The sequence below is a fragment of the Perognathus longimembris genome, chromosome 4 (genome assembly GCF_023159225.1).
Source record: "Perognathus longimembris pacificus isolate PPM17 chromosome 4, ASM2315922v1, whole genome shotgun sequence".
Taxonomy (NCBI): domain Eukaryota; kingdom Metazoa; phylum Chordata; class Mammalia; order Rodentia; family Heteromyidae; genus Perognathus; species Perognathus longimembris.
The window spans coordinates 29,415,264-29,442,878 of NC_063164.1; the positions used below are offsets into that span (position 1 = coordinate 29,415,264).

At 43.4% G+C, this 27,615-nt stretch overlaps 1 protein-coding gene across 1 annotated transcript in view; it reads right to left on the reverse strand.

Moving 5' to 3' along the window:
- Positions 1-27,615, reverse strand: part of LOC125349936 (aldehyde oxidase 2) — an 81,858-nt gene that overhangs the window by 29,772 nt on the left and 24,471 nt on the right. The window contains exons 12-26 of the mRNA XM_048344201.1: positions 26,665-26,758; positions 23,697-23,806; positions 22,047-22,231; positions 20,674-20,871; positions 18,499-18,586; positions 17,034-17,203; positions 16,298-16,412; positions 13,922-14,044; positions 11,702-11,798; positions 10,605-10,729; positions 9,743-9,876; positions 6,952-7,039; positions 3,266-3,352; positions 2,912-3,103; positions 407-634 (exon numbers count right to left, since the gene is read on the reverse strand). Coding sequence (XP_048200158.1) covers positions 407-634; positions 2,912-3,103; positions 3,266-3,352; positions 6,952-7,039; positions 9,743-9,876; positions 10,605-10,729; positions 11,702-11,798; positions 13,922-14,044; positions 16,298-16,412; positions 17,034-17,203; positions 18,499-18,586; positions 20,674-20,871; positions 22,047-22,231; positions 23,697-23,806; positions 26,665-26,758 — 2,034 coding nt within the window. The remainder of the gene's footprint in view (positions 1-406; positions 635-2,911; positions 3,104-3,265; positions 3,353-6,951; positions 7,040-9,742; positions 9,877-10,604; positions 10,730-11,701; positions 11,799-13,921; positions 14,045-16,297; positions 16,413-17,033; positions 17,204-18,498; positions 18,587-20,673; positions 20,872-22,046; positions 22,232-23,696; positions 23,807-26,664; positions 26,759-27,615) is intronic.

The window sequence follows — 27,615 nt, forward strand, 5'->3', positions numbered from 1 at the left end:
AGTCTTTCTCTTCCCCAAGTCCTGAAGCCACAGGGTCTGAGATCAGGAGCAGAAATCCCTGCCTGGTGGCCCTGTGAGTTTCTATTCCTTTGAGTAGTGGAGTCAGTGGGGTGCATTATTCTACCCCACAGCCTGTGGATTGGACACTTGCTCATGCTGTTTCTTGTCAGTATAACTTTTCCCTACAGCACTGGGTTAGAAGTGCTTGCAGATCAGAGTTGCTGTGGAGATTTTTGGACATTTCCAATAGGTGCAGGCAAGGAGGGGTCCATTGCTCTGGCAAGTATGACATTTAAAAAAATTTTTTTAAACATTTTTTTTTTAACCTGAGTACAAACTGATTGGGCTGTTTGGGCCAGGGGTGTGATGTGAGGATTACTTACTATATGCTATGTTTGAATTCTACCTGGTGATAGCTTGTTGCACCGAAGCCCACTGAAAACTTCATGGGGACAATAGCAATGCCTTTCTTCTTCCAGTAATTCTTCTTATTGAACTCTTCCACCTGCATTCTTCTACTGTGAAAGGAAGACTTGTCCAGACATTCATTCCAACATCTTATCAGGGGCTCAGGATTGAATGCTTGTTTGTAGATGGTTTTATCAACTGTTTTGTACATGTTTTTCTCCCTAATCTGAAATGAGTGGGAAATAAAGTTAATAGGTAGATGGAAACAGATTATCAAATACAGGCTTGAAAAATCTTTACTGTAAATCATAAACTTTGGTGGGGGACCAACAGTTTCTTTCTTTAAGGGATTTGTCACATATAACAACAGCAACAATAAAAGTTTTTTTTTTTTCATTAAGGTACCAATCATGTCTCTCCCTGCCAGAATGGAGAGTAGTCATTAGGGATGTGAAAGGTAATGGGATGAGGGCATAGAAAGGTGGGTTTTCTTCCTTTTTCTTTTCCTACAAGGTTTAGAAGATGGAGCAGATATGGTAGGCAGTATATTAAATTCAAAATTTATTGTCATAATAGAAGATTTGTTTTGCTTTAGAAAAATAGCACCGCAGATAATGCTAAATAGCAGATTTCCTCTAAGTCTTCCAATTGCTTTTGAAATGTGTGGTTAATTCTCTTATAATTTTTATCTTAATACATCCAAGGAAAATGTAGGCTGCATAGGAGAGGCTGCTGAGAAATTCCCAGAGGGTTTTAAGTTTTTTCTTCTACCATTTTCATCTTATTCTAATAAAAAAAATTATTATTGTCTTATTATCTACTTTATGGAAACAACTTTGTTTTTGTGGTACTGGGGCTAGAACCAAGGGCTTTGTGTGTGCTAGGTGAATACTCGATCACTGAGCTATACCTCCAGCCCAATGGAATACTATTTTAAGGAAAATTCACTTGGTTCTCAGGAACTCTGGGATGAATCATCTTGTTCTTCAGTTTAGAGATAAGGAAATGAAATCCCAAAGATGTCAACTGTGTTTGTTCCTGCTGGTCCACTTACCTAGATTACCTTTCCACTCGTCACTGTTCAAGGCATAGCTGAAATGTCATCTCATTCAGGAAGTTCTTCCTGATCCCCTCCCTGGGACCCCTGCAACATATTCTCCTTTTGTGCCCATGGCACACTTTGTATGGCTTCTGTGGGAAATCTACCCTTGGTACAGGATGTGAAGGAAGCAGCCTGACAATTACAAACCACAAACCTGGAGTTTCCTGTTGAATTTAGGGACCAAAGTTTGAGAGACAGTGCCTTGAATGTCCTTGCTAGAGCAGAGGGTTGGTACTGGGGAAACAGGATAAAATGAAAAAAAGTGTCCTGGGGTTTGATTAGAACGTGGAAGTATAAGAGTGTTACGAGCAATCATCTCATCTCAGGAGGCTGCCTGTCCCTGGTCTAGCATCTGTATCTTCTAGGATGTTGCACAAGTGATTTTGGAGGTGGGGTGAAGGCTATTGGGGTTTGAACTTATTTCCTTGTTTTTATTAAGCAGGCAGTCTACCACTAGAGCCATGTTCCCAGCCCTCAAAATAATTTTTTTCAGAGGGGTTTCCATTTGACCCTATCCCTCAAGACCTTTCAAGACCACCCACAGTTGCACTTCTCTAAGTTTACCCTGTAGATAGACCTATACAACAGAACAAAGATGTGACCTTGGTACCTATGTACCAGGGCATTATAACAACATCAGTTTAACAGCCCTGAATGTGGGTGATGGGTAGACTGGCTACAAATTATAGAACATTCATATCAATAAGTCATGAAAAAATGAAGTGGATCATTGTACTAATGTGGAAAAGTGGTTTGTGGCATACTCTCAAAGGGAAAAAGGGAGGTACAGAATAATAAGTATGTCATGGTCCCATTTCTGGCCAATAACTATATGTGTACATATGTCACTGTTTATGTGTGGGTGTATGAATACTAGTGGAAGAAGAGGAAAAGAGAACAATGAATATAGTTATCCTTGACCAACAGGAATGGGAGATGAAAAAGGGAATGTGTACTTAAGTGTGGGTTGTATTTTTGAATAGATAGAGAGATAGGGGTGGGGAGGACAGGAAGGGAGGAAAAGAGGGAGGGGGGAGAGAGAGTCTTTTGCATAATTAGGGAAGAAGTACAGGACCTGGACATTGTCCCTTAGCAAAGCTAGCACTCTACCACTTTGGCCCTATATCCACTTTTGCATTTTGGGGGGTTAATTGGAGATTCTATCTGGGTTGGCTTTGAACCATGATCCTCAGATCTCAACCTCCTGAGTAGCTAGGATTAAAGGTGTGAGCCACTGGTGCTCCTCAAGGTGATGAGTTCTTTTAGATAGTTCTTAATCATCTTGATTTCTAAGCCAGAGCTAATTGATGTGGTTCTTCTGGTGTATTTGCTTGGGTGAGCTAACTTCCCATCCCTGTTTCTTCATCAGTCTTGGTCATGTGACTTTGCTTATAACCTTACCTTTTCGGGAGGGAGCCCACATTTGGCTGCCACAGCAGTGATGCAAGATTCGGTCACTAGGGTTCCTTGTGGGAAGCCAAACCCACGAAAAGCTGTGTTCGATGGTAAATTTGTCATGCATGCGCGGCCTCGGAATCTGAGGTTGCGGATTTTATAGGCATTTTCCAGCTTCAGTATAAGAAATTCTATTACCTAAAGTGAAAGGGTATACATATAGATTGGACATGACACTCCTTCTCCTCAGCCTTCTGCATGTGGGATTTTATTTGAGGAAACAGGCTTCTTAAAGACTCATCTAGAAACTTTGCATTCTATTCCTAATCAAGGATGCATGCTTGTTTCTGATGCACTTACCAGCTCCGAGTCATCCAGCACACATCCTCCATTGATGTAGCACTTGATATCTAGAGCTTTGATGCGCCCGCTGTTCATGAACCCCACCTGTTAGCAAAAGATGGACATTTTACCGATATGTGTGAGCCACGAGTCTAGTCTCTCTAATGGGCAGGACTGAAACAGATTTTGCTCCCTGTTTGCTCTGTGGTGTGTACCCTTGCCTGCCATTGCCTGGTTTTTCAGTGCTTGATTGGAGAAGATCTCTTCAGACCGAGTTTTGCTGAGTCCTTTCCTTTACCATGCAATTTTCTGGTTTCATACTCAGAATGAAATTCTCAAGTTCTTGCTCACCTCTCAGTACATAATTGCCACCCTCATCTTCCTTAGCCTTGGAAGCTTCTCTTTTAATATATATATGATATTTATATGAAAAATATTTTTATTTATATTATATATATGTATATATATATGTTTTCTTACTGGCTTTTTTCTAAGTTAGCCTGAGGTTCTTTCTACCCTGTGGGAAAGTCTCTGGGATTCTAGAACACATGAGGATGAATCATGGTGCCTCATTCTGGGAAGGTCTCTGGAGCTGATATCTGCGAGTTTATGTGCACAAGTGGTTATGATGATCTTATTAAAGGGGTAGGTGCTTTGGAATAGTTAGGATGGAACAAGCAGGAGCTAGTGCTGCCCTAACTGTCAGGCAGGAAGTTAGGGCAGCCTACAGTATTCCAAAGTTGCTAGTCCCCTCCCACCCACCTGTACCACTTTCATGTAGTTCTACCAAAAGAGGAATGGACTGGTTCCTTTCTGTTTGTTTATTTACTTACTTATTTATTTTTTTGGCCAGTCTTGGGGGTTGGACTCAGGGCCTGAGCATTGTCCCTGCCTTCTTTTTGCTAAAAAGCTAGCACTCTACCACTTGAGCCACAGAACCACTTCCGGCCTTTTCTATATATGTGGTGCTGAGGAATGGAACCCAGGGCTTCGTGTATACGAGGCAAGCACTCTTGCCACTAGGCCATATTCCCGGCCCTTATTTACTTATTTTTAATGTTGGCATTGGGTCTTGAATTCAGGGTCTATGTGATGTTCCTTAGCTTTTTTGCTCAAGGCTTGTGTTCCACCACTTGAGCCACAGCTCTACTTCTACTTATAAAAGTCTCAAGGACTTCACTGCCCGGGCTGGCTTTGAATTATAATCCTTACATCTCAGCCTCCTGAGTAGCTAGGATTTCAGGCATGAGGACTGGAGTGTAGCCCTCTGCCTTTCTGAAAACAAGGATAAGTATACTGGAAAGAACTGTAGCTTCCATTATCTACTGCAAGGGCCATATTGGTTCATAAGCCACAGTGAAGTTATGAAGTATAGGAAAATCCACAAATTCAGTTTATGGTAATCCTGACAAATACTAGGCTAATGTAAGCCTTTGACATTTCATGAAGAAAGGAAAGGTATGCCAAATAGTGTTTTCAATAAGGAAGCAGAGAGAATTCTTTAACTAATATTAATGTCCCAAGAATTTGGGAAGAACCTATATACACATGATCATCCCTTAGCTAATTTATAAATAGTTCTGAATGATTAAGTAAAACTTTGTTAGCATGTTTGAATAAGATTATATATATGTGTGTGTATATCCTCATATTTACATATGCATATATATTATATTGTAAGTGAAATTACATTTCTTGAAAAATAAAACAAAATTTGGGTCAAGAGTGGTAGAGCATGGGAGACAGGGTCAGGAGGATTGTGAGTTTGAATTTTGCCTGGCGTCATAGCAAAACTGTGTCAAAAAACATAAATAAAGAGAGAAAGACAACATATTTGAATTTTCCAAGTCTAACCCTCTCTTTTAGTTATACCTAATTATAAAAAATATTGGCAATTAGCTATTGATAATCTAGAACCTCCTCAGTAAGTATTATTACTAAAGCAGGCTCATCAGTGTGATAAAAAACTTAATTTATAATCCTGGCCAAGACCAAAGAACTCAACAACAACTACTGCAACACAGCAACCCTGTTCCCAGCTGTTCCCCTCTACGTGGCCATTGGTCTTAAAAGATACAAAGAGTAGCCAGGCCCAGTGGCTCATGCCTATAATCCTAGCTACTCAGGAGGCTGAGATCTGAGGATCACAGTTGCAAGCCAGCCCAGGCAGAAAAGTCTGTAAGACACTCATCTCCAATTAACCAGTGGAAAACCAGAAGTGGAGCTGTGGCTCAAACTAAGTAGAGTGCTAGCCTTGAATGAAAAAACTGAGCAACAGGGCCCAAGCCCTGAGTTCAAGCCAGGCTCATAATCATCAGCAACAACAACAACAACAGCAACAACAATGATACAAAGAATAGCCCAGATTTTTCATTTCTCTACCTTTGAAGAGAAAGAAAAGTTTACCGACTAACTATGGTCACTAATTATAAAAATTACTAATGGCAATTGTTGCTGTGGTATGGAAAGCTGTAACTTAAAAAATATAGATGATGTAATAACTTAATAATCTAATGCCATGACAAAATCAGATAGGAGACCTAACTGTGTCTGTAATAAGAAAGCTGGGAATTAAATAAAGCATGATTGATATGTTTTATATTATATTACAACTGTCCTAACAATTCAATCATAGATTAAAAAGATAGCATCATAACCTAGACGCCAGCAAATATTTTTTAGTAGTGTTGTTGTAATATAGTTCATAAAAGAATGCAGTGAATGTGGTTTGAAGTAATTTTAAATTGACTACTTACTGAAATCCTAATTGGTTCACAATCAATTAGTATCAATTAGTAGAAACATATAAAATGATCGTATAGTTAAAATGCTTAAATTGTTGCCAAATATTTTTACTAAAATAATATTTTTATAGTCAAGTAGTTTTTTTATAACAATGTTTGTAGCTTCTTTAAGGGCTGTTTTAGTTGTGAAACATTAATGTAAGTCCTTATTCCTTCAAACAGTATGTCTTTTTTTTTTTTTTGCTTTGTGTGTTTGTATTGTGTGTGTGTGTATGCATGCATGCACGTGCCCATGAGTGTGCATGTGCTGCCAAGCCTGTCCTTTATGATTATGATTTCTTTTTTTATTTTATTTTCTTTTTCTTTTATTTTTTTAATTTTTTTATTTTTTATTAATTGAACATAATTTTTTTTACAAGGTGTTGTGCAAAGAGGGTGCAGTTACATAGTAGGGCAGTGTGTACATTTCTTGTGATATCTTACAACCTGTTTTTCCATCCCTTGTCTAGGTCAGGTAGACACATATGCAATATACAATGTATCAAGCACATATACAGTGTTCACAGACTTGGTCAAACAGTATGTCTTTTAAAATGAGTATTCCAAATTAGGTTTCCATAATTGAATTTCTTCATAATCACACATAAGAAGTTCCTTGCAAAATGCCACAACTATTCAAATATATACATGCTCCTTTAATAATTTAGATGCTAAAATTGTGTTTGTAATTTAGCAAAATCAAAATAACAGAACAGGGAACTGGCACTGTGGCTCAAGTGGCAAAGTGCTAGCCTTGAGCAAAAAGAGGAACAGGGGCAGTACCCCAGGCCCTGAGTTCAAGCCCCAGGACCCAAACCACACCAGCCAGACAACAAACAAACAACCCTGCCCCCCCAAATAACATAACCGGATAAAGTCATTCAAATAAAATAAGATGTTTAAGTAATCTTTAATACTCACTTTATATTTTCCAAATAATGGGTGTCTTCCCCCAGTAATTAGCATATCATCCTCACGATCCAGAACAAGACAAATGGGACGACCAGTTCTAGAGAAAACAAATGTCTGATTCTTTATCCATCTCATCCACCTGTCTATCCACCCACCCATCTGTTCAATCCCCACCCACCCACGTATCCATTTCCCTATTTAACTCCTCCATCCATATATCTACACACTATCTAGGCTTTATACTATTCATTTAACTACTCATTTATCAGTTTCATGTAGACTTATTAATTCTATGGGATCTGCTGGGCATGGATGTAAAGAAATGCTAAATTACTACTGTCTCTATGGGCTGTAACTCAGTGGTTGGAAATTTGTCTAAAGAGATTAATACCATAGGGTAGTTAAATTGTATTCTTATGGCTTTAAATTTGACCTGTATACAGCTCTAGTTATTGCACATATTCTTACCACTAGTTAGAAATGAGAAATTAGAGTGTGAACAGACAAATGAACACAACACTAGCAGAAAAATGTTAAATAGATGTACAGTTTCTGGACCCATTATCTGGTAATTCTGAATCAGTGAGGCTATTTTTCAGGTAGAAAGCAAGAGTTTCTTCTTTTTAAAAAAGTTGTTATTATAAAAGTGATATACAAAGGGGTTATAGTTATATAAGTCAAGTAAAGAGTACATTTCTTTTTGGACAATGTCACTCCTTCCCTTTCTCTCTACCGGTTTTTCCCTCCTGTCCCAACCCACAAGTTGTGTAGTTCATTTTTGACATAGTTTCTAGTGAGTACCACTGCTGCTGCATTTGTTTGCCTCTTGTCCCTACATTTCTGTGCCCCCCACCTTCCCAAAGACATATAGATGGACAAACAAGAAAAAAGGAAAGAAAACAGGAACAAACAAAAACCCTCTTCTTTCCATTTCCTGGAGTTTGTTTCAATAAATATTATTTTATATGATCAGATGCATAGAGTTTCTTCTTTTTAAAAAAGATTGTGGTGTGTGTGTGTGTGTGTGTGTGTGTGTGTGTGTGTGTGTGTGTGTGTGTGTTGGTTCTGGGGCTTGAATTCATGGCCTAGGTGTTGTTCTTTAGCTTTTTTACTCCAGGCTAGCACTCTAGCAATTGAACCACAGTTCCATTTTTAGCCTTTTACTGGTTAACTTGGAGATAAGAGTCTCAAATTTTCAAATTTTCTTGCCTTGGCTGGCATCGAGCCCCAACCTCAGATCTCAGTCTCTTGAGTAGCTAGGATTACAGACATGAGCCACCATGCCCCCTTATTTACCTGTTTTGTTTTGTTTTTGTTTGTTTTTTTGCCAGTCCTGGGGCTTGGACTCAGGGCCTGAGCACTGTCCCTGGCTTCTCTTTGCTCAAGGCTAGCACTCTGCCACTTGAGCCACAGCGCCACTTCTGGCCATTTTCTGTATATGTGGTGCTGGGGAATTGAACCCAGGGTCTCATGTATACAAGGTGAGCACTCTTGCCACTAGGCCATATCCCCAGCCCGTTATTTACCTGTTTTTGAGGCAGACATTTCCATGACTTTTCAGGAGGTTCAATCTCTGAAAACATTACTGTGGGATTACTTAGTGCGTGGCTGTCCTTTGCTAAGTAAGGCAGAGTTGCATTTGAAGGCCTTGGTTTCCACAGGTGGCTGCATGGTAGATCTATTGGGCAAGTTTAAAAAATGTTCTGATGCTGGGGGTCAGTAACCAGCTGCTGAGGTATTGAGATGTAAATGTTCCTTTTGACTCTAATGTGTAGTCAGATTTGACAGGACTAGAGGCATAAGGCCTGGTGGGAAAACAAGAATTAGCTGTCTGTTAATCATTTGAGTTCCTGATGGGTGTTTTAGAGAGGAATTAATTATAGGAAGAACTAGATATTGGGATTCTTGCTTTCCCCACCACTCACTATACTGAACAACAACCCAGTCATAGAAGCAAAGTCCTGTCATAGAAAATAAGTATGGAATAACCAGCACTAGTTAGATATGAATGCTGAAGCTTAAAGATCAAAGAAGTGATCCTTCCCTTCCATTGTAGTTAGCCCAGGAGTCCTCTTGGGGGATAGTCATCTATCCATAGAGGATACTTAGAGAAGGTAGAGGATGGAGAACCTTTGTTTCCTCATCCAATTCTGCTCTGGGGATGAAAGTAGGAGCAAAGTCAGGGGGGCAGTGAATTGGGCAGGATACCTTGCCCCACCCTGAAAGGGGCCATTTTCCTGAAGTTGAAGAATGGCCTAGTCCCAGTCCTGGAGCTAGTCAACCAACCATCCCAACCTTTAAATTTAATGCCTATTACCTTACTCAAAGTCCTCTCTAAAGCTCACTTTTACAATAACTCTTAAATGGTGGGGGTTAAGAGGGTGGGTGTAAAGAAATTTGGTGAAGAAATAGAAACGGCACCAGCGCTGGTGGCCTGTAATAATAACTTCTCAGGAGGCTGAGATCTGAGGATGGAGGCTCAAAGCCTTTCTGCGCAGGAAAGTCTGTGAGACTAATCTCCAACTGACCACCTAAATACTGGAAGTGGAGCTGTGGCTCAAAGTGGTAGAGTGCTAGCTTAGAACAACAAAAACTCAGGGACAGTGCCCAAGCCCTGAGTTCAATCCCTACAAAGGACAAAAAGAAAGAAAGAAAGAAGAGAGAAAGAAAGAAATAGAAACTGGAGGCCGATTCACCCAGGGACATGAAAGTGGCTCTGATAGCAGCCAGAATGACTGACCATCTACTGCTTGCCCTCAGCTCTGTTCTCGATACCCTCTGTCTCCCCAGGCGTACTCACTTGATAGCGCCCACTGCAGCAAGTGCCCCAAATACAGCAGGCCTTCCTACTTTCCCTCCAAAACCTCCACCCACTCGTTTTACATGGCAGGTGATCCTGTTGATGGGGATGTTTAGAGTGGAAGACACTGTTTTCTGTAAGTGTGACAGAATAGGAAGTTTTATGAGTGAAATGAATGGCAGTGAAACAGCAATGAGATTCAATACCACAGCAGGATTCATTCATGTCTACCTTCTGTGAAAAAGTGGAGATAGTCTAACTCTGTTTTGCAGGGCTCTGTTTTGTTCATAAACATCATTAACATCCACAGAACAGCTCTTCCAGAAGAAAAATGGTATTCACCAGAAGGGAAACTGTCAAAGTTGTGGATGCTCGTCAGATTCCAACTCCTAGCCAAATGCGTGGGCCTACACATCAAGGACATAAAAACCAGGAAACTCCTGACAATTTATTTAACAAGGTGACATGTTTACAGCTAAAGCCAAGAGTAATTCTTGACTGGGGAAGTAAAAATGGGCTATACTTTTTGTCTATATAAACTTGTTTATTATGATTAGGAAAAAAATCAAGTGTAGGAATCATTTAGTAATGCCATTCCGTCACAGAGTTCATGTAAGCCTGATGCAAATAAACTTTCTCTTTCAATCCAGAGTGACCATGGCTGTCCTTACATTACTTGAAATGATCAGAAAAAAGAAAACAAAAAGCTTCTTGGTTAACTATTTATTTCATGGATGTCCAATACTTTGATTCTAAATTTCTGTAGGTAAAATGACTACCATCTAGGAAGTTATGGGAACTGACCACTATGATGGGCCTTAGGAAAGTAAGGGTGGGTGGGGGGGGAAATCCTGTGGCTGACCTGCACATGGGCCGGATCCTGTGTGGACACATAAATCTCCAGTTCTTTGTCCTCTGTCTTGGGAATAACAAGGACTCTTTGTGTTTCCATGTAAAAATGTTCTTGTCCTCCAACGTGGACTTCTCCTGGTAAGCACAAGCACAGAAAACTCATGGAAGTATGGACTGGCTGGAACCTACCATCTTGGGGAACCCAAAAGCAATTAGGATGTGCATTAGCTGGCCTGCATTTGTCCTGACTGAGAACCAGGCATCTCTGCCTTGTGGCATCCAAGTAGAACTTGTGTCAGAGATCATAATTCTGCAAGTTCTGAATTTCTGGAAGTGCTAAATTCTTTTCTTTTTTCTGTTCTTGAGAGCTTGTTTGGAGGTTCTAGCAGGGGAGCCCAGCTACTCGAATACCCTTGACTGAAGACCGCTCCTCCTCTATCAGGGATGGTGGTCCTCTTCCACTGAGCACACAGCTTCAGGAGGGACGCACATGGAGCGGTGAGGAAGGAAGGGGACACCCGCCTAGCCAGCCAGATCAGCCGAATCAACCCTGGCGATCAATGGGGTGACAGATGTAGCAGCCAGATCGTCCTCACATCCTTATACTGTTCTTTTTTTTTTTTTTTTTTGGCCAGTCCTGGGCCTTGGACTCAGGGCCTGAGCACTGTCCCTGGCTTCTTTTTGCTCAAGGCTAGCACTCTGCCACTTGAGCCACAGCGCCACTTCTGGCCGTTTTCTGTATATGTGGTGCTGGGGAATTGAACCCAGGGCCTCATGTATACGAGGCAAGCACTCTTGCCACTAGGCCATATCCCCAGCCCCTTATACTGTTCTTAACTAGTCAAAATATTAGAAATTTCTCCCCCGTGTATTCTGTTGCTCTGTATGCCTCGCCATAAATACAACACAACGTGCCTACATTCATATGTGTACACACACACACACACACACACACACACGCATTAAGAGAGGAAGTACATACACATTTGGCAAAGCCTCAAAGCTTCTAAGAATGATCTTTCAGAGGGGAAATTACATATTCTCAACATCTGGGCCAGAACGTAATTAGGGACAGAGTCCATAAACTCTCCTGAGAGATTCGTGTACCTTCAACAATTTGATCCACCATTTCAAATGCCTCCTCAATGTTTCCTTGCTCAAGCTTTTTTTCAGGGCACAAGAATGAACCATGTTTTATGGCATCCTGAATAACAGAGGAAAAGCACAAAAGCCAGTTAGTTCTGCATTTGCTCCCACTAATGTTTTTTAAAAAATATTTAACAAAACTTAGCATACCTCTCCCAATCTCTATATTCTGGGACACATGAAAGGTGTCAAGCAGTCAAGCAAGCCCTAGAGCAGTAGCTCACCAACAGAGGTTAGATGGAAAGGAAAATATCTTCTTTTATTTATTTATTTATTTTTCATTGTGGGGCTTGAACTCAGGGCCTGGGTGCTCTCTCCTGAGTCTCTTTGTGCCAATGGTATAGCACTGTACCACTTGAGCCACAGCACCACTTCTGTTTTTGAGTGGTTAATTGGAGATAAGAGTCTCACTGAGACTTTTCTGCCTGGGCTGGCTTGGAACCATGATCCTCACATCTCAGCCTTCTGACTAGCTTACCAAACCATTAAGATATAGTAAATGCAATGCTAAGAGGAAAGCTTGTGTCTATAAGTTTATGGCCTATAGATAGATAAACAGACATCACAATGAAACCCACCAAACAAAAGCTTGAGAAAGGGGAAGAGAAAAGTAGCAAATAGAATACAATAAAAGGGTTACTATGTTCAAAGTGTACTCTACAAGCTGGGTATGATAGTACATGTCTGATATCTTAGCTTCCAGGGAGGTTGCTGTCAGGAGGGTTGTGTTTCCAAAAATCTCAAGAGACACTTTTCTCTATAGAAAATGTTGCTCTAAAGTTGGAACACACCTGCTATTTATGCTGTCTCATGAAGCATACACAGGAGGATCACAGGCACAACACAAGACCCTATCTCTTGCAAACTTGGCCAATGGGGATTTGGAACAGAGTTGATTCAGTTTAGAAAGGTCAAGATACATGTTTTTTTTTTGCCAGTCTTGGGGCTTGAACTCAGGGCCTGAGCACGATCCCTGGCTTCTTTTTGCTCAAGGCTAGCATTCTACCTCTTGAGCCACAGTGCCACTTCTGGCTTTTTCTATATACGTGGTGCTGAGGAATTGAACCCAGGGCTTCATGTATACAAGATGAGCACTTTACCACTAGGCCATATTCCCAGCCCCAAGATACATGTAAATACTTGAAATACTGAGCAATTTATACCTTTTAGGCACATTTAAAAATGTTCAATCTCAGGACAAGTGGTTCACTCCTGGATTTCTAGCTACTTGGGAAGATCAGTGTTTGAGGCTAGTGCAAGCACACAAGTGAGATCCCTTCTCAATCAATAGCTGGGGCCTGGTGACAGTACAGCTGTCATTCCAGCTTTGTGAGGGGCTGAGATCTGGAGGATCATACTTCCAGGCTAGCTTGGGCAGAAAAGTCTGTAAGACTCTATCTCAAAAGAAGGAGCTGCTGGTGGGACTTGTCATCACAGCTATGATGGGAAATATAAAATTGGCAGATCACAATCCAGACAAGCCTAGGCAAAAGCAAGACTTTATCTCAAATTAAGTACAAAAGAAAGGAAGTGGCATTGTGGCTCAAGTGGTAGAGTACTAGCTTTGAGCAAAAGAAGCTCAGGAACAGTGCCCAGGCCCAGAGTTCAATCCCCAGGACCAGGAAAAAAAAAGCACAAAAAGTGCTAACGGTGTAGCTCAGTAGTAGAATACCTGCTTAGCAGGGTCCTGAATTTCAACTCTAGGACCATCAAAAAGGAAAGTATAGCCAGGTGCTGGTGGCTCACTCCTGTAATCCTAGCTACTCTGGAGGCTGAGATCTGAGGATCATGGTTAGAAGTCAGCTTGGGCAAGAAAGTTCATGAAATTCTTATCTCCAATGAACCACCCTAAAAGCCATAAGTGGAGCTGTGGTTCAAGTGGTAGAGCACTAGCCTTGAGAAAAAACACTGAGAGCCTGGGTTCTGAGTTCAAGCCACAGGACTGGCACAAAAAACAAAATTAATAAAATATTCAAATGGTTTACTATTTCTATTCCTTGTTCCAAAGATAATGTCAACTCATACGAGTAATTCATAGAAAGCTGATTTTTCCAGAGCAAGCCAATGCCAAAGGGGGGAAAATGGATTCTCTAATGAGCCTTGCATTTACAGTACTTATGCAAGTACTTTTGACTCTCCAACCTGGTGGTGGGGGAGTTCGGTCCTGGGCAACTCTCTCACCTCAATGGTGAAAATGACAGGTTCCAGGTCTTCATAGGTGATCTTTATCTTTTCAGTGGCTCGTTTTGCCTGTACGTCGGTATCTGCAACCACAGCACAGATGATCTGGCCCACACAAAGTACCTGAGGAAAGCATGAGCAGAAAGGAGATGGGACATTGCAGAGGGAACTAGGCTTAGCTCAGCCCTCACTCTGGCTGCTGTCATAGGTGTCATCACTGAGCAAGAACAACCACGTTGGATTCACATTTAACTTCAAGTGCTTGCATAAGCTTTACTTAAAAATTTAGACATATGTATATCTATCTATCTATCTATCTATCTATCTATCTATCTATCTATCTATCTATCTATCTATACTGGTTCAGTGATTTAAGCCTGTGGTCCTAGCTACTTGAGTGGTAGAGATCAACTCACTGAAGTTTGAGGACAGCACTATATAAAAATGTGTGAGGTTTCATCTTAACCAATGGCTGAGGGCAGTGGTGCACACCTGTTGTTATCCTAGCTGTGTAGGAAACACAATGATCGGTCATAATGATATGAGCCCGTCTTCCTAGTAACACAGGGAAACACAAATAGGAGGATCACAGTCCAGGCTTATCTGGGCATAAAGTAACCAATACAAAAGTAACCAATACAAAAAGAGACTGAAAGTGTGGCTCAAGTAGTAGAATGCCTGCCTCCCAAGTGGTGGGCCCTGAGTTCAATTCCCAATACCACAAAAATTAAAAAAAGAAATTGAGGGTCTCTCTGTAGCCCAGGCAGGCCTGGGATTCACTGTATAACCTAGGCTGACCTTGAGCTTGAGATCTTCCTGGCTCAATCTCCTGAGTGTTAGTATTATAGACATGTGCCACTGTGACTACTGCTTAATTTTCTTTGACGGTAATGAGGTCTAATTTCAGGGTCTTGAGTTCAATTTGTTTTTTTAATGAAAAAGAAAAAAAGCATGGAAACAATCCAGCCAGCTCCAGGGTCCATTTCAAACAAGGCATGGATGTGAGATTGGCTACAACTGGAATCGATTTTTCCTCTGCTGAACTGGGCTCACACTCATCTCCTTCATGATATCACTTTATAGTGAAAGGGCATGCATCCTCATTTTGTATTTATGGTCCTTGTGGTGGACTGAAGAACATCTCTATATTCATATGTGGAAGCTGGAGCCATAAAGCAACCGTTGAATGAGGTCTTAAGGAATAGTGTGATTGGCAACCTTAGTAGAGAGGTGAGAGGCACCATAAGAATCTATGAACAGAGAAAAGGCTGCATGAGAAAGTGGCCATTTGCAAGCCAAGAAAAGATGCTTCAGGAGAAACCAAACCTACTGGCCAACACTTTGATCTTTGACTCAGATCTCAGATCTATGAAGTAATAACTTTCTATTGCTTAAGACTCCCAGTCAGTACTTTATTGTGTCAGTCCATGCTAATTCGGTTCTTACCTGACAGCCAAACTCTTCAGCTAGTGTTCAACTAAAAGAACATCATTCTTCTCCATAGCTGGAGAAGAAACTGTGGAACTCAAGGAGAGGGGACAATAATGGCTCTTCATGAACAATCACACTTTATTTATGGGTACTCGTTTAACTCCTGTAACAACACAGTGAAGTGGGAGCTGTGATCATTCCCCTTTTACAGATGATGAAACCCAAGGATATATAGGTATTTTGTGGAAGAGCTAGAACAGGAAACCAGGTACCTGAGAGTGGGGAAGCTGGGGTACAAGGAGAGGCTTTATTAAAGAAAGGAGAGAATTCAGTGTGAAGAAGAGGAAGTGGCAGTGTTTTATTTTGTAATCTTTCTAGATCTTTCGGGCGTGTTCCATCTTGATATAGACCAGTAGTTCCTTGCATTTACTTTTCAGATGAGGATAGATGAACTGAAGAGCATGTAGTGGGTGAATTAGGATGGTAATGAGTTTTCTTTTAGTTTGTCATTTTCTGACTCCAATAAAGCAAGGCTAAATAACCTAGAGGGGAGCCAGTAGCTACTTCTTCCTCCCAGAGATAGAAAGAGCTGGAAGGCAATGGACAGGTGGCTAGGCAAGCAATCTACCACTAAACCATATTCTCAGCCTTTTTCTCTTTTGTAACCGTCCTGGGGCTTGAATTCAGGACATGGACTCTGTCCTTGAGCTTTTTTGCTCCAAACTAGTGCTCTACCACTTGATCCACAGCCGCATTTCTGGCCTTTTCTGGTAGTTAATTGGAGATAAGAGTCTCACAGGCTCTTTTGCCCAGGCTTGCTTTGAACTGTAATCCTCAGATCCCAGACTCCTGAGTAGCTAGGATTATAGATGTGAGCCACCAGTGCTTGGTTTGTCTAGTACTTATTCATTCTGGATCATTTTGGACATTAATTCCCACACATACCTCATCGATGGCCAGCAATTTGTCATCATCAGTACCATTGGTGCCTGGGATGTCTTCAGCTGTAACCACATCAACCACCCCAGGTAGTTGAAGGGCCTCAGATGGATCAATTGATCTGCACATGAGAGATATTTAAGAAGTAGAAACCAACACACGTTAAGGGCCCACACTTGAGGGAGGGACTGAACAGCAGTCAAAACACAAAAACATGTAACAGCAAATCTACCCTGACCAATTAGAATAATGGGCCTGCCCTGGAGTAGGGTCCAGGAGATCCAGGAAGTAACACTGGCCAGGAAGGAACACTTCTTTTGCTGAGGGTGGTACTGTGGTGATGTTAGGGTGCTGGAGGTTGGGAGATCTCAAGGGACATTCTTTGGAAATTTAGAACAAAGGCCAATTACCATTCAGTCAAGAAGTTGGTATTTCAATGTCTTATCACCAGCTGGGTGTCAGCCCTGGGTTAGAATGTCTCCATTGAGCCCACCCAGGCTACAGCAGGAAGATAAAGTGGAACAGAGGGACTACAGCTATGATTTTAAATAATTCTTCCATGCAGGTCATTTCTAGATATTCTCCCTTCCTTCCTCCTCCTAGGCTGGCGACTTTTTCTTTATTTTTTTCCATTTTCGGTCCTTTAGACATTATAGGAGAAGTTGGCACATTACTATCACATTTCAGGGAACCTCTGGCAAGCTTCCAAAAGGCTTTTTAGGAAAGCTTCTGGTTTACTCACATGATTTTTGCATGGGCCCTGGTACTGGTCACCAAAGCCATGAAAAGTTCTTTATCCACTCTGGGGATGTCATCACAAAATATGGCTTCACCTGTGGCATGTTTAAGACCTGATAGGTGCATGATAGGGCGTCCGACAGGATCTTGGAGGGGTTGGTGAGAATCCACTCTCTACAGAGAAAGACAAAAGATGCCCTGCAAACTTTTTGTATCTGTAAGTGGCCTGGCCAATCACCAGCTCTTCTGGCTCCGGATATTAAGGCAACACACACTGCATGGGGTCAGAGAATGAGCATGGTGATTTGAATGGTGTCACTAGAATGGCAAGTTGCCCTTCCTGTTATGTGGCAATGTCTCAGAAATAGCCAAATGGTGAAGGTGGTGAAAGGGCACCCCGCCTCCTTCTCTTATGGTGTCTCTGCATTTCTTTTGTTTTCTTTCTTTTTTTTTTTTTTTTTTGGCATTTAGAGGAACTCACTGCCCTGCTTGCTTAGTTTTCCAATGAGACCTGTTCACACTCAAAGGATTATTTCTGGGCTGTGGTGGCTCATGCTTGTAATCCTAGCTACTTAAGAGGCTGAGATCTGAGGCTTAAGATTTGAAGCCAACTTGGGCAGAAAAGCCCATGAGACTTTGATCGCCACTGAACTAGCAAAAAGCCAGAAATGGAGGTATGGTACAAGTGGTAGAGCACCAGCCTTGAGACAAAAAAAAGCAAGAGTTCAAGCCCCTAGTACTAGTACAAAGAAGAAGAAGAAAAAAACCCCAATAAAAAAAGGCTCACTATAAAAAAGATCATTATGATGAGGCCTATATGATACTGCTTTTTGATAGTGAAGTGTCAAAATCTGTCAGAAACCTGAGTACTAATTTGAATAGAATTGAATGGAATTCTCCAGATCTAGTTTAAGGTGTCCAAGCTAGCTCTGTAGGTGCACAGAAACATCAGTAGGAGTATAAGGAGATGAGGAAAGAGTTTGTGTTGGAGCACTCTTGCCAGTAGAGGGGTGTGTGTGTGTGTGTGTGTGTGTGTGTGTGTGTGTGTGTGTGTGTAGGGGGTGCAGAAGGAGCTGTTCCGCTAGCAATAGTAGCTCATTTCTAAATTGTCCTTCCAGAAGGGTAAATGCAGTCACTGGAAGGCTCTTGGCTGACTGGAGATTAAACATTTGCAATCAGTGCTGGAGGCTCAACCTTCAGGCTCAACTGCTCTTCTGAGTAAATATCAAACAAATGTCCAAAGAATATCACTTTGAAGAGACTATAATGATTAATCTGTAATCAGTCAGATGCTTCAACCTTGAGTCCACCCCACGCCAACTCAGGTCTGACCTTGGATTCCAGCATCTCTCTGACTTGGATGAGGTGCAGCTAAAAAAATCACCGCCCTGAAAAGCTGGCTTGTTCCTTCAGCACAGTTTTTGTTTATCTCTTAGTGTTTAGGTTTCCATGAAATTAAACTCACTGACCTGGTATGTTTGAACTCCCTCTGGTATTGTGCCAGGGAAATCTCTCAGAGTGCTTAGGGACGAGGGTGCAATTTCAGGATAACGACGGGTGCCCTAAGACAATTCAACACAGTAAAGAGAAGTTGGTTAGTCTGGATTAAATTGGGCTTGGTTTTATGTGTGCAGGACTCCAGTAATGTACTCGGATGGCGGGGATAACCAAAGTCCACATTACCTCCCAGGGTTTCATTTTTTCACAAATGTCCCTCTGCCCTTTGTCCTCTCCCAGCCAGGGAGGACCTGCACTGAGGACGACTTCCAATCAGAACCCTACATAAGATAGCATTTCCACAGCAGCCTGTCAGGGGGCTGGGGGCTGGGTAGAGGGATTCTGGGTTAGTTAATCATGCCAATAGTCCTACTGTTCACAAAAGGGGTCAAATCTGGCATACGTTCTCAAGAGCTCAGCTTTTCTGGGAGAGAGCAGTAGAACGGGAAAGGCTGCTCTGAGTGTCAAGTGTCTTGACTCAGAAACCGAATGACAGGTCATCATTAGAATCAAGAGCATGCAGACATTTTAGGAACAGTGAAGCATTGGGGTGTGGGGGTGGCTGGGGAGCTGGGGTACAAGTTAGAGTGAGAGTTATAACTGTGGTCAGAGTAGACAGGGGTGTGTGTAGTGGCAGGGAAGGATATTTTACTTTGTTTTTAGTCCAAGAAATTTACCACAAAAACTCTAGAGAGCAATTTTAAATATTAGTGTATATATATCACGTAGATGATATCTATTACCTTTATGATATGTATCACGTAAGTGATAATACACTATATCACATATATCACATGTATGATATTGACACATATATATGATATGTATCATATATATGACATATACTATAGACACGTATCATACATACAATGTGTGATATATACTATCAGATACAGATATGTGATATCTATATCATATATATGATAGATGATTATATATCAGTTTTGTCTTTTCTAAAAATAAATTTTTATCTTATTTTTATTTGTTATGGTTTGAATATGAAATATCCCCCACAAGTTCATGTACTGACAGGTTGGTCCCAGTTGGTGGTGCTAGCAGGAGGAAGTAGGCCACTGAAGATGGGGCCTCGAGGTATCTTGTCCCTGGCTGTCTCCACCCCACCTGCTTCGTGGCTGCTGTCATGTGAGTTGCTCTGCTCCATCATGCCATCCTCATCATGACAGAGGGACCTCTCAAAAACCATGAACCCCTACAAGAAATCTCTCCTCTTTCTTGGATAGTCACAGTGATGCAAAAGTCTAATTAATACATGATTCAAATTGGGTGGAAAGTTCTAGTTCCACAAAGCAGAATGGTGGCAGACCCCTGCCTGGGCAGGGGTCTGATGATGACAGTAGAGACACAAGGTCACTCTATGGGGTGATGGAGATGTTTTATATGTAGAACATTTATATGATAGCTATAGAGGTCTACACATTTGTCAATGCACTCAATTTAATTAGGTGCAATTTGTTGACTGTATATTATACTTCAATAAAGTGTATTTGTAAAGAAGAACATCACACACGGGAGGTAGGGACAGCAAGTTTCAGTGCTCTGTGTGCACAGTGAACATGTGTGGGCTGAAGATAGTTTGGCACCTGATGCTTCGTGTAGGCCTTCAGGCCTGAGTCACACAGGAAGGCTGGGAACCAACAAGGCCTGACTCAGTAGGTGACAGGTAATGGCATAGGCTGCCCACAAGACAGTTTGCAAAAGCAGTGGGAAAGCTGGGACCTTATGGCTGCAAGGAGCTCATAAAAGCCAGATTATGGGTTGAGTTGTGTCCTCCCAAATTTATATGTTGCAGTCCTAACCCTAAGGTGGGGCCCTTATTACAGAGGTGAATAAGTTAAATAAGGTCATTAGGACAAGCCCTACTCTAACATGGCTGGTGTCCTTGTAAGCACGGAAAATTTGGACATAGACATGCACATAAGAATGTCATGTGGAGGAAGACACTTGTACAAGCTAAGAAGCCCCAAAGACTTCCAGTGAACAGCCAGAAATTAGGCAAGAAGCATGGAACAGATTCTTTCTCACTGTTCTCAGGAAGAATCAGCCCTGCTGATACCGTGATCAAGGTCTGCTAGGCCTCAGCACTGGCGGATAATGACTACTTATTATAGTAACTCTAGCAAAGTCATCTGTGAAGACTTACAGGCACAGAGAAGAGCTTTACTTGTGTCTTCAGTTCCTGTGAAACCTCTAGGTAGAACTTGAAGAAGAAGCTGACTAGCAGAGTTCTCTTGAACTCCACCTTGCCCCCGGGAGCTGAACCTGGGAGGGAGACTTCATCCAGAAGCAGCCTGCAAGCCTCATCCATCATTCGCTCATTCCAGTGCCTGGCAGGTTGGAGGCAGAAGAAACCAGTTAACGAACAGTCTTCATTGGGTGGTGAGATACACACACACACACACACACACACACACACACACACACACACACACGGTTTTATATATATATTTGCCAGTCCTGGGGCTTGAACTCAGGGCCTGAGCATGGTCCCTGGCTTCTTTTTGCTCAAGGCTAGCACTCCGCCACTTAAGCCACAGTGCTACTTCTGGCCTTGTTCTATATATGTGGTGCGGAGGAATTGACCCCAGAGCTTTATGTATACGCGGCAAGCACCCTTGCTACTAGGCCATATTCCCAGCCCCCAGATGGTGTTATATTAAAGATCCCAGAGTTTCCTTTAATTGAGCTAGAGGAAACTTTGAAATCCTCTTATTTCCTCTTGGAAAATGAAGGTATGGGAAGGCTGCTTTAAGAGTCCAAAGGGTCATAGCAGGGTGAAAATGGATCCTTTTCCATTGCAACAAAGATCAACCATGCTTGGGGCTGGGAATATGGCCTAGTGGTAAAGTGCTCGCCTCGTATATGTTCGATTCCTCAGCATCACATATATAGAAAAAGCCAGAAGTGGCACTCTGGCTCAAGGGCTAGAGTGCTAGCCTTGAGCAAAAAGAAGCCAGGGACAGTGCTCAGGCCCTGAGTTCAAGCCCCAGGACTGGCAAGAAACAAAACAAAACAAAATAAAGATCAAGCATGCTAGAAGTAGGTACTAAATAAATGCACCAGTAGGGCTAATGTTGCGGGGACTAAGGAATCCTGTATCCGGAGCAATAATTGGCTGCTACCTGTCTCCAGGAAGAAGTGGAGTGCACTCTGAGGCAGAAATGTGGGGTGTTGCTTGGACCCTGCCCAGTATGGCATTGCTGAGCGTTGATCTGCAGAAGGCATTGGGAGCCAGGTGGGGAACCCCACCTGCTAGCTGAACTAAGGCTGGGCTACTTTCACTGGGTTCCTCAACCTGGAGAGAAGCAGGCAATTCACTGAAGTCAATGAAGAATTAATTCATTCTGGAAATTTACGGAAAAAAAAGCCATGATTTTTTAAAGTCTGAGTTTCCATTTTCCATGGCTTTCTCAACATCCTACCACAGCCCAATTCCCACTTGTTTGTTTTTGTTTCTCAAACCATCAAGACACACATTCTGGGCGCAGGGCCCACCCCTTACCTGCCAAGAAGCTGACGGCAGGATTTGTGTGCACTGACGGTGGACACGCCCACTCCGCCATAGATGATGCCCAGGTCCTCAATGGTGTCAGTGCCTTCTGTGAACAGGACCCGCATGCCAGCGTTCACATCTGGCAGGGCATTTTGTTGGCACTGCGCCTGTCGGAAGGCGGCCACAAATTCCCACTGTGGAGGCAAAAGCCATTTGGGTTATCTCATATGTCAGAAGAAGAGCGCGGTTTCTGTTGTGTGCTTCTTGGAATTTTAATTAACCACTTAGATGTCCTCTCAAAGTGCGGCTAGTACAATTAGAGGGCACCTCGGCTGCCTACTTGTTCAAAGTCAGAAAGGTGTCCTCTCAAAGACCTGTCTCCCGAGCCCCAGACCCAATAGGGATCGGGGCTCATGGACAGGATGGCTGCATGAGGAATGCGGTGGACTCGCTGTCTGGCAGCACTGTGGTGGGCTTGTATTTCAGAAACTGTTCCTTCTTGTCTTTGTGTGAGGATGGCTGAACTGAGCCCTCTGAACACCAGGGCGTTGAAAGTTCCAAAGAGATTCACACCTTTTCTTGGGCTGTAGAAAGGATCATTTTTCTGTTTGACAAAACTCAAAAGGAAGTGAGATAGAACTTTCAGGATAGAACTTTGGTCTAAGGAATTCTGTGTCAGGAGCAGGAGTTGGGGGGCAATGGCAGCCCTTGCATTCTCTTGCCATCATGATTTCTGGCATAGCCAAGATGGTGCCAGAAGATGGCCTTGTGCCCTGTGCATATCCCTCCGTGCTGCCTTCAGACACTTGCACTTCATCTTCCTGCTTTCACTTTACTCCTTTGCTGCCTTTATATAGATGCACTTTTTTTTTTTTTTTGCCAATCCTGGGGCTTGAACTCAGAGCCTGGGAGCTGTCCCTGAGCATCTTTCGCTCAAGGCTAGCACTCTACCACTTGAGCCACAGTGACACTTCCAGCTTTTCCTGTTTATGTGGTGCTGAGCAATCGAACCCAGTGCTTCATGCGTGCTAGGCAAGCACTCTACCACGAAGCCACATTTCCAGCCCTCACTTACAGTTTTTGAGTGCTTAATTGGAGATAAGAGTCTCATAGGGACTTTTCTGCCCTGGCTGGCTTCGAACCACAATCCTTAGATCTCAGCCTCTTGAGTAGCTAAGATTATAGGCATGAGCTACCAGCATAGCTTTGGAGAGAGGCATAGGAAGTGGGAGTGACACAGAAGGCCACTCCATAGCAAGTGGGGTGGCCACACCAACCCCAGGGGTCCTGGAATAGCAAATATCTGAAAGCCTTCCTATTCCTATTGGGGCTAGCAAAAGTGGGGAGTAGAGAGGCCTGGACTTTGTCTTCCTGTGCCTCAGTCCCATCCACAGCCAGAGAGCTTTAACTCATGGAAAGGAGGGGCAGGAAGGAAGTAAGGCCTCACCCAACAGCTGCAACAACAAGCCAAGCCCACATTGCTGCTTGGTTGTGGATATCGAGGGGCCTCGGTGTAGACCCAACCCACAGGGGGAACAGAAAACAGGTTCTCAGGGCACAGATCTTTCCAACTTCCATCTGTTTTCAGTGTCCTAAAGATGACTGCGTTTGGTAAGCACAAGGGAAAAGCAACCTGGGAGCAAATAATGGGATTCTTACCTTTTGGGAATGAGGGATGAATACAGATTCCAAAATCTCTTCTGGCTTAAGGTCTGCACTCACCACCCCAGCAAGAAAATGATCATTGAGGGGAATCTGCCGTGGACCACCTGTGGAAGAAAAAATGGCATTTTGGCACAGTCCCAGCAAGAAACACAAGGTGGTTCTGTACATTTAAATGCTGCTCAGAAGACAAGGCTTGCTTGCAGCACAAGCCATGCAGGGGTCTGTTTCCTCCCTTGCTTATGGTGACACTTGTTCTCTTAGCAGTGCCCGTGCCCTGTACAGGGAGGCAACCTCCACTGGGCAGCCTGCTAGGCCTATGGTTTTCATCTTACAGCAGACTCTGGCTAACTAATTAGAACCCACTCCTGGTTCAGATGGAGCTGCAGGCACAACCTCAGTGGACACAGGGTTTGTTATCCATCATGAACAGAAATGCAGATGATTGGATTTGCTTTTGGTCCTTGCTGCTTGGGGAGCTCCTGTCTCAGGAGCCAAGTGATGTCTCTAAAGCCTCCTTCCTGCTCAGCTCTTAGCAGCTGGTGGTCAGAGCTGTGGCTTCAGGCTCCAAAACATGTGCTCTTTCAGGCACATGGCACAGAATGGTTCCTGATGAGTTAGAGCATGAGGTATAGGTTTCTTTGTTTTTGGTGGTGGTGGTGTGGAACCTAAAGGAGTCCATGTTGATCTTGGCCCACTTGCCATGCAGCTTATCTATGGATCAGCAGATCTACTGCCCTGGCTGAAGTACAGACAGGTGCTCACTTGGATAGAGTTGGCTTTGCAGGAAAAGTAGAGACTGTAAGCCAAAGGCAACAACTGTCATCCAGCAGAGCAACATGGCTACTGCTACAGTAGCAGCAGGCCCTGGACAGGGACAGGGACAAGGCGCCACTCCATCCTGGGGCCCCAGAATCTTGGTTTCTTCTCCTCTCCTGGTCTTTGGGGGCAGAGCAGGGTTATCCCAGGTCACAGGTCTGGGGCACTCTGTGGAAAGCCTGGCTTAGTCAGCAACTTGAGCCTTTCATTCCCTCCATTGCAAAACTGAATAGGGTGAGAGCTGTGGGGATAAATGTTCCCTTTCTGTCTCCAATCCTCTCCTCACCCTGCGTCAACTCCCGATGGTGAGAGGTAGGCTTTTCCTAGCAGCAGACATCTCAGAGAGACCAGTGGCCCTGGGTAGACAAAGCCTGGGGGCCCACATGAGCAGAGATTGTGGTTGCTCCCCTCAGATGCCTTTTGTCTGGGGCGCTGTTAGCTCCCAGGAGGGGCCAGTGAGCCAGTGACCTGCTGGAGGGATGGGTGAGAAAGAGTGGGCATTGGATGGGTGAGGGAAACAGTGCAGCACTTTTGAGCTAGAGGCACTTGGGCTAGGACAGAATGGTCTGTGGTGAAGCAGCAGCACACGCAATGGGAAATTCGATGGACTTGAGTCATGCTACTGTTTGAATTATGGTTATATCTGAAACTCCTTTGATTCATAAATGATTCTTTTTCCAGTACCCAGGTTTGAACTGAAAGGTTTGAACTCTACTACTTGAGCCATGCCTCCAGTTCCAGTTTATGAAACTTCATTGCCCCTTGAGATGAGAATGTAGTTTAGTGGTAGAATATTTGCTTAGCATGTAAGCATGGTCTTGGAGGGAGGCAGGAGGTTTCTAGAATGGGGTAGAGAGAGCAGGGGGATGAGACTCAGGTGATTGTTGCCTCCATATTATCTCTGACCTCATAGGTTTGATTATGCTGTGATAATAGGATAACTGTGGCTTCTGTTTGCTCCCCCTTGCCTTTCTGGCTTGCCTCAGGGGATAATGCAGCAAGGGTCTCAACAGAGACTACTACCTTGAGTTTGAACTTCTTCTTCTTTTTTTTTTTTTTTGCCAGTCCTGGGGCTTGGACTCAGGGCCTGAGCACTATCCCTGGTTTTTTTTTTTTGCTCAAGGCTTGTACTCTACCACTTGAGCCACAGAGCCACTTCTGGCCATTTTCTATATATGTGGTGCTGGGGAATTGAACCCAGGGCTTCATGTATACGAGGCAAGCACTCTTGCCACTAGGCCATATTCCCAGCCCAAAGTTTGAACTTCTTTAGCCTCTAGAATGATGAGATATACATTGTGCATCTTTATAAATTATCTAGCCTCAGAATTTGGGTATAGCAGCACAAGGATAGCATCTCATCTCTCTGGAGACAAGTGATCTGTGTGGACGCTCAGCTGGATGGAGATGAGATACATGCAGTGTCCAGCATAGGCTGAAGTATTGTTAGCCTTTGGTCAAGGGTGTGTTAGTGTCCCCCAGAGGCAGTATGAATGCACAGGTCCTTAAGGGAGCTGGAAGAGTGGTTTCACTGGGAGTTGCTCCAAAGGAATATTCTGCTCAGCTATAATTAAAATGAATCACTGTCTCCTTCCTGCTCTGTCTCCAGAGGCCCACAGTGTTTGGATGTCTGCTCTATGTCCTCACCAGCCTTGCGGCTTCTTACACAGCAGCTGAGGTGGGAGGATGGCTTGGGGTACGGGATGGGGGATGGGGGAAATCTCTGATAGGGTGTTGGTGGGGGGAGGTGTATGAGGAGCAGGAGGGGAAAAGCCAGGAGCGGCTCCCTAGACCACAGGGAGGGAACACTCACTGAGGTCTTGTTCCCACACCTGCCTCTGCTCCACCACTATTGGTATTTGCTGGCCAGGCAGGAACATGTGTTAACACATGGGTTATTTGAGTTTATGGCCTCCACTTGTGTGCATGTGTGTGTATGTGTGTGTACATGTGTGTGCTGTCAGAGGAAGCACTTTCATCTCTGCATTGACATGCCTTCCCCTTGACAGGTGCTCCCTAAGGTGAATGGAAACACAGCCACCTGGGCTCTGACTTAAAGTAATTCCTTTAAAAAATTCTAAAAACAATTAATAAAAGACAAAACCAAATCTTTGGGCAGTTTCCAGAATGTTCTGAGGGAGCTTACCTTCTGATAGCAGATTGAGGATAGCATTACCCACAGCGAGAACTGGATTCAGGTCCGAATAGCAGTGCCGGCTTATAATATGTCCTCCCAAGGACTAAGGAGCAAGAGTTTACAGCTCAGTCAGTTTCTCTCTCAAGTCCCCGCCTCCCTCCCCCCAGGGGTTTGTTATGATTTCAGTGCTATGGAAGGGTCAGGAAAGGGCTTGGTCAGATCCTAGAGTGTCAGGGAGACCCTCTCCACAACTCCTCTCCACTGGAAGTGGAGGAGTGGGGGTTGCTTTACAAAGGCCCTTCCCTGGCATTTGACATGATATACATGCCATCTGACCTCTGACACGTCTGCTTGCAACAAACCTCACAAAGACCCAGTGAAGTGGAAGCTGTTAGCCCTAATTTCATGGGGCAAGACAATATGGCATAGAGAAATGGTGCAACTTGACCAAGGTTCTACCAGATAGATGTGACGCTCAATGGCCAAGATGGCCAAGGCCGCCAGCCACAGAGATCCCATGATGCCTTGGTATATAGTACATAGTGTCTCAGCCTCTTCTCTCACATACTCGGAAAATGATCAGGCTTCACGTGGGCCATGTCAAAGTGCTAGCCATTAACACTGTGGTAGAAAGATGCTTCTACCATCTCTGAACTTGTGAGATAAACAACAGGACACTCAACTTGGTGCTGTCCTCATGAAAGGAAGGATCTGTGGTGAGCTGCTACTTGCTGTCTGGGCTGGAATGTTGGGAAGGCCAGAGGACCACCAGCTTCATTTTAAAGTTCTTTGGTTCACACTAAGTGGAAGTCTGTCTGCATGGACTCTCACCTATGGACCATTCTTCCACCCTGTATAGTAACCCATCTGTCCGCAGGAGTCTATGCTCGATGGAAGACGCCTCTAAGCTCCCCTTGACTGCTTCTCCTATTCCTTCTTTTGATGTGCATCCACCCCCTT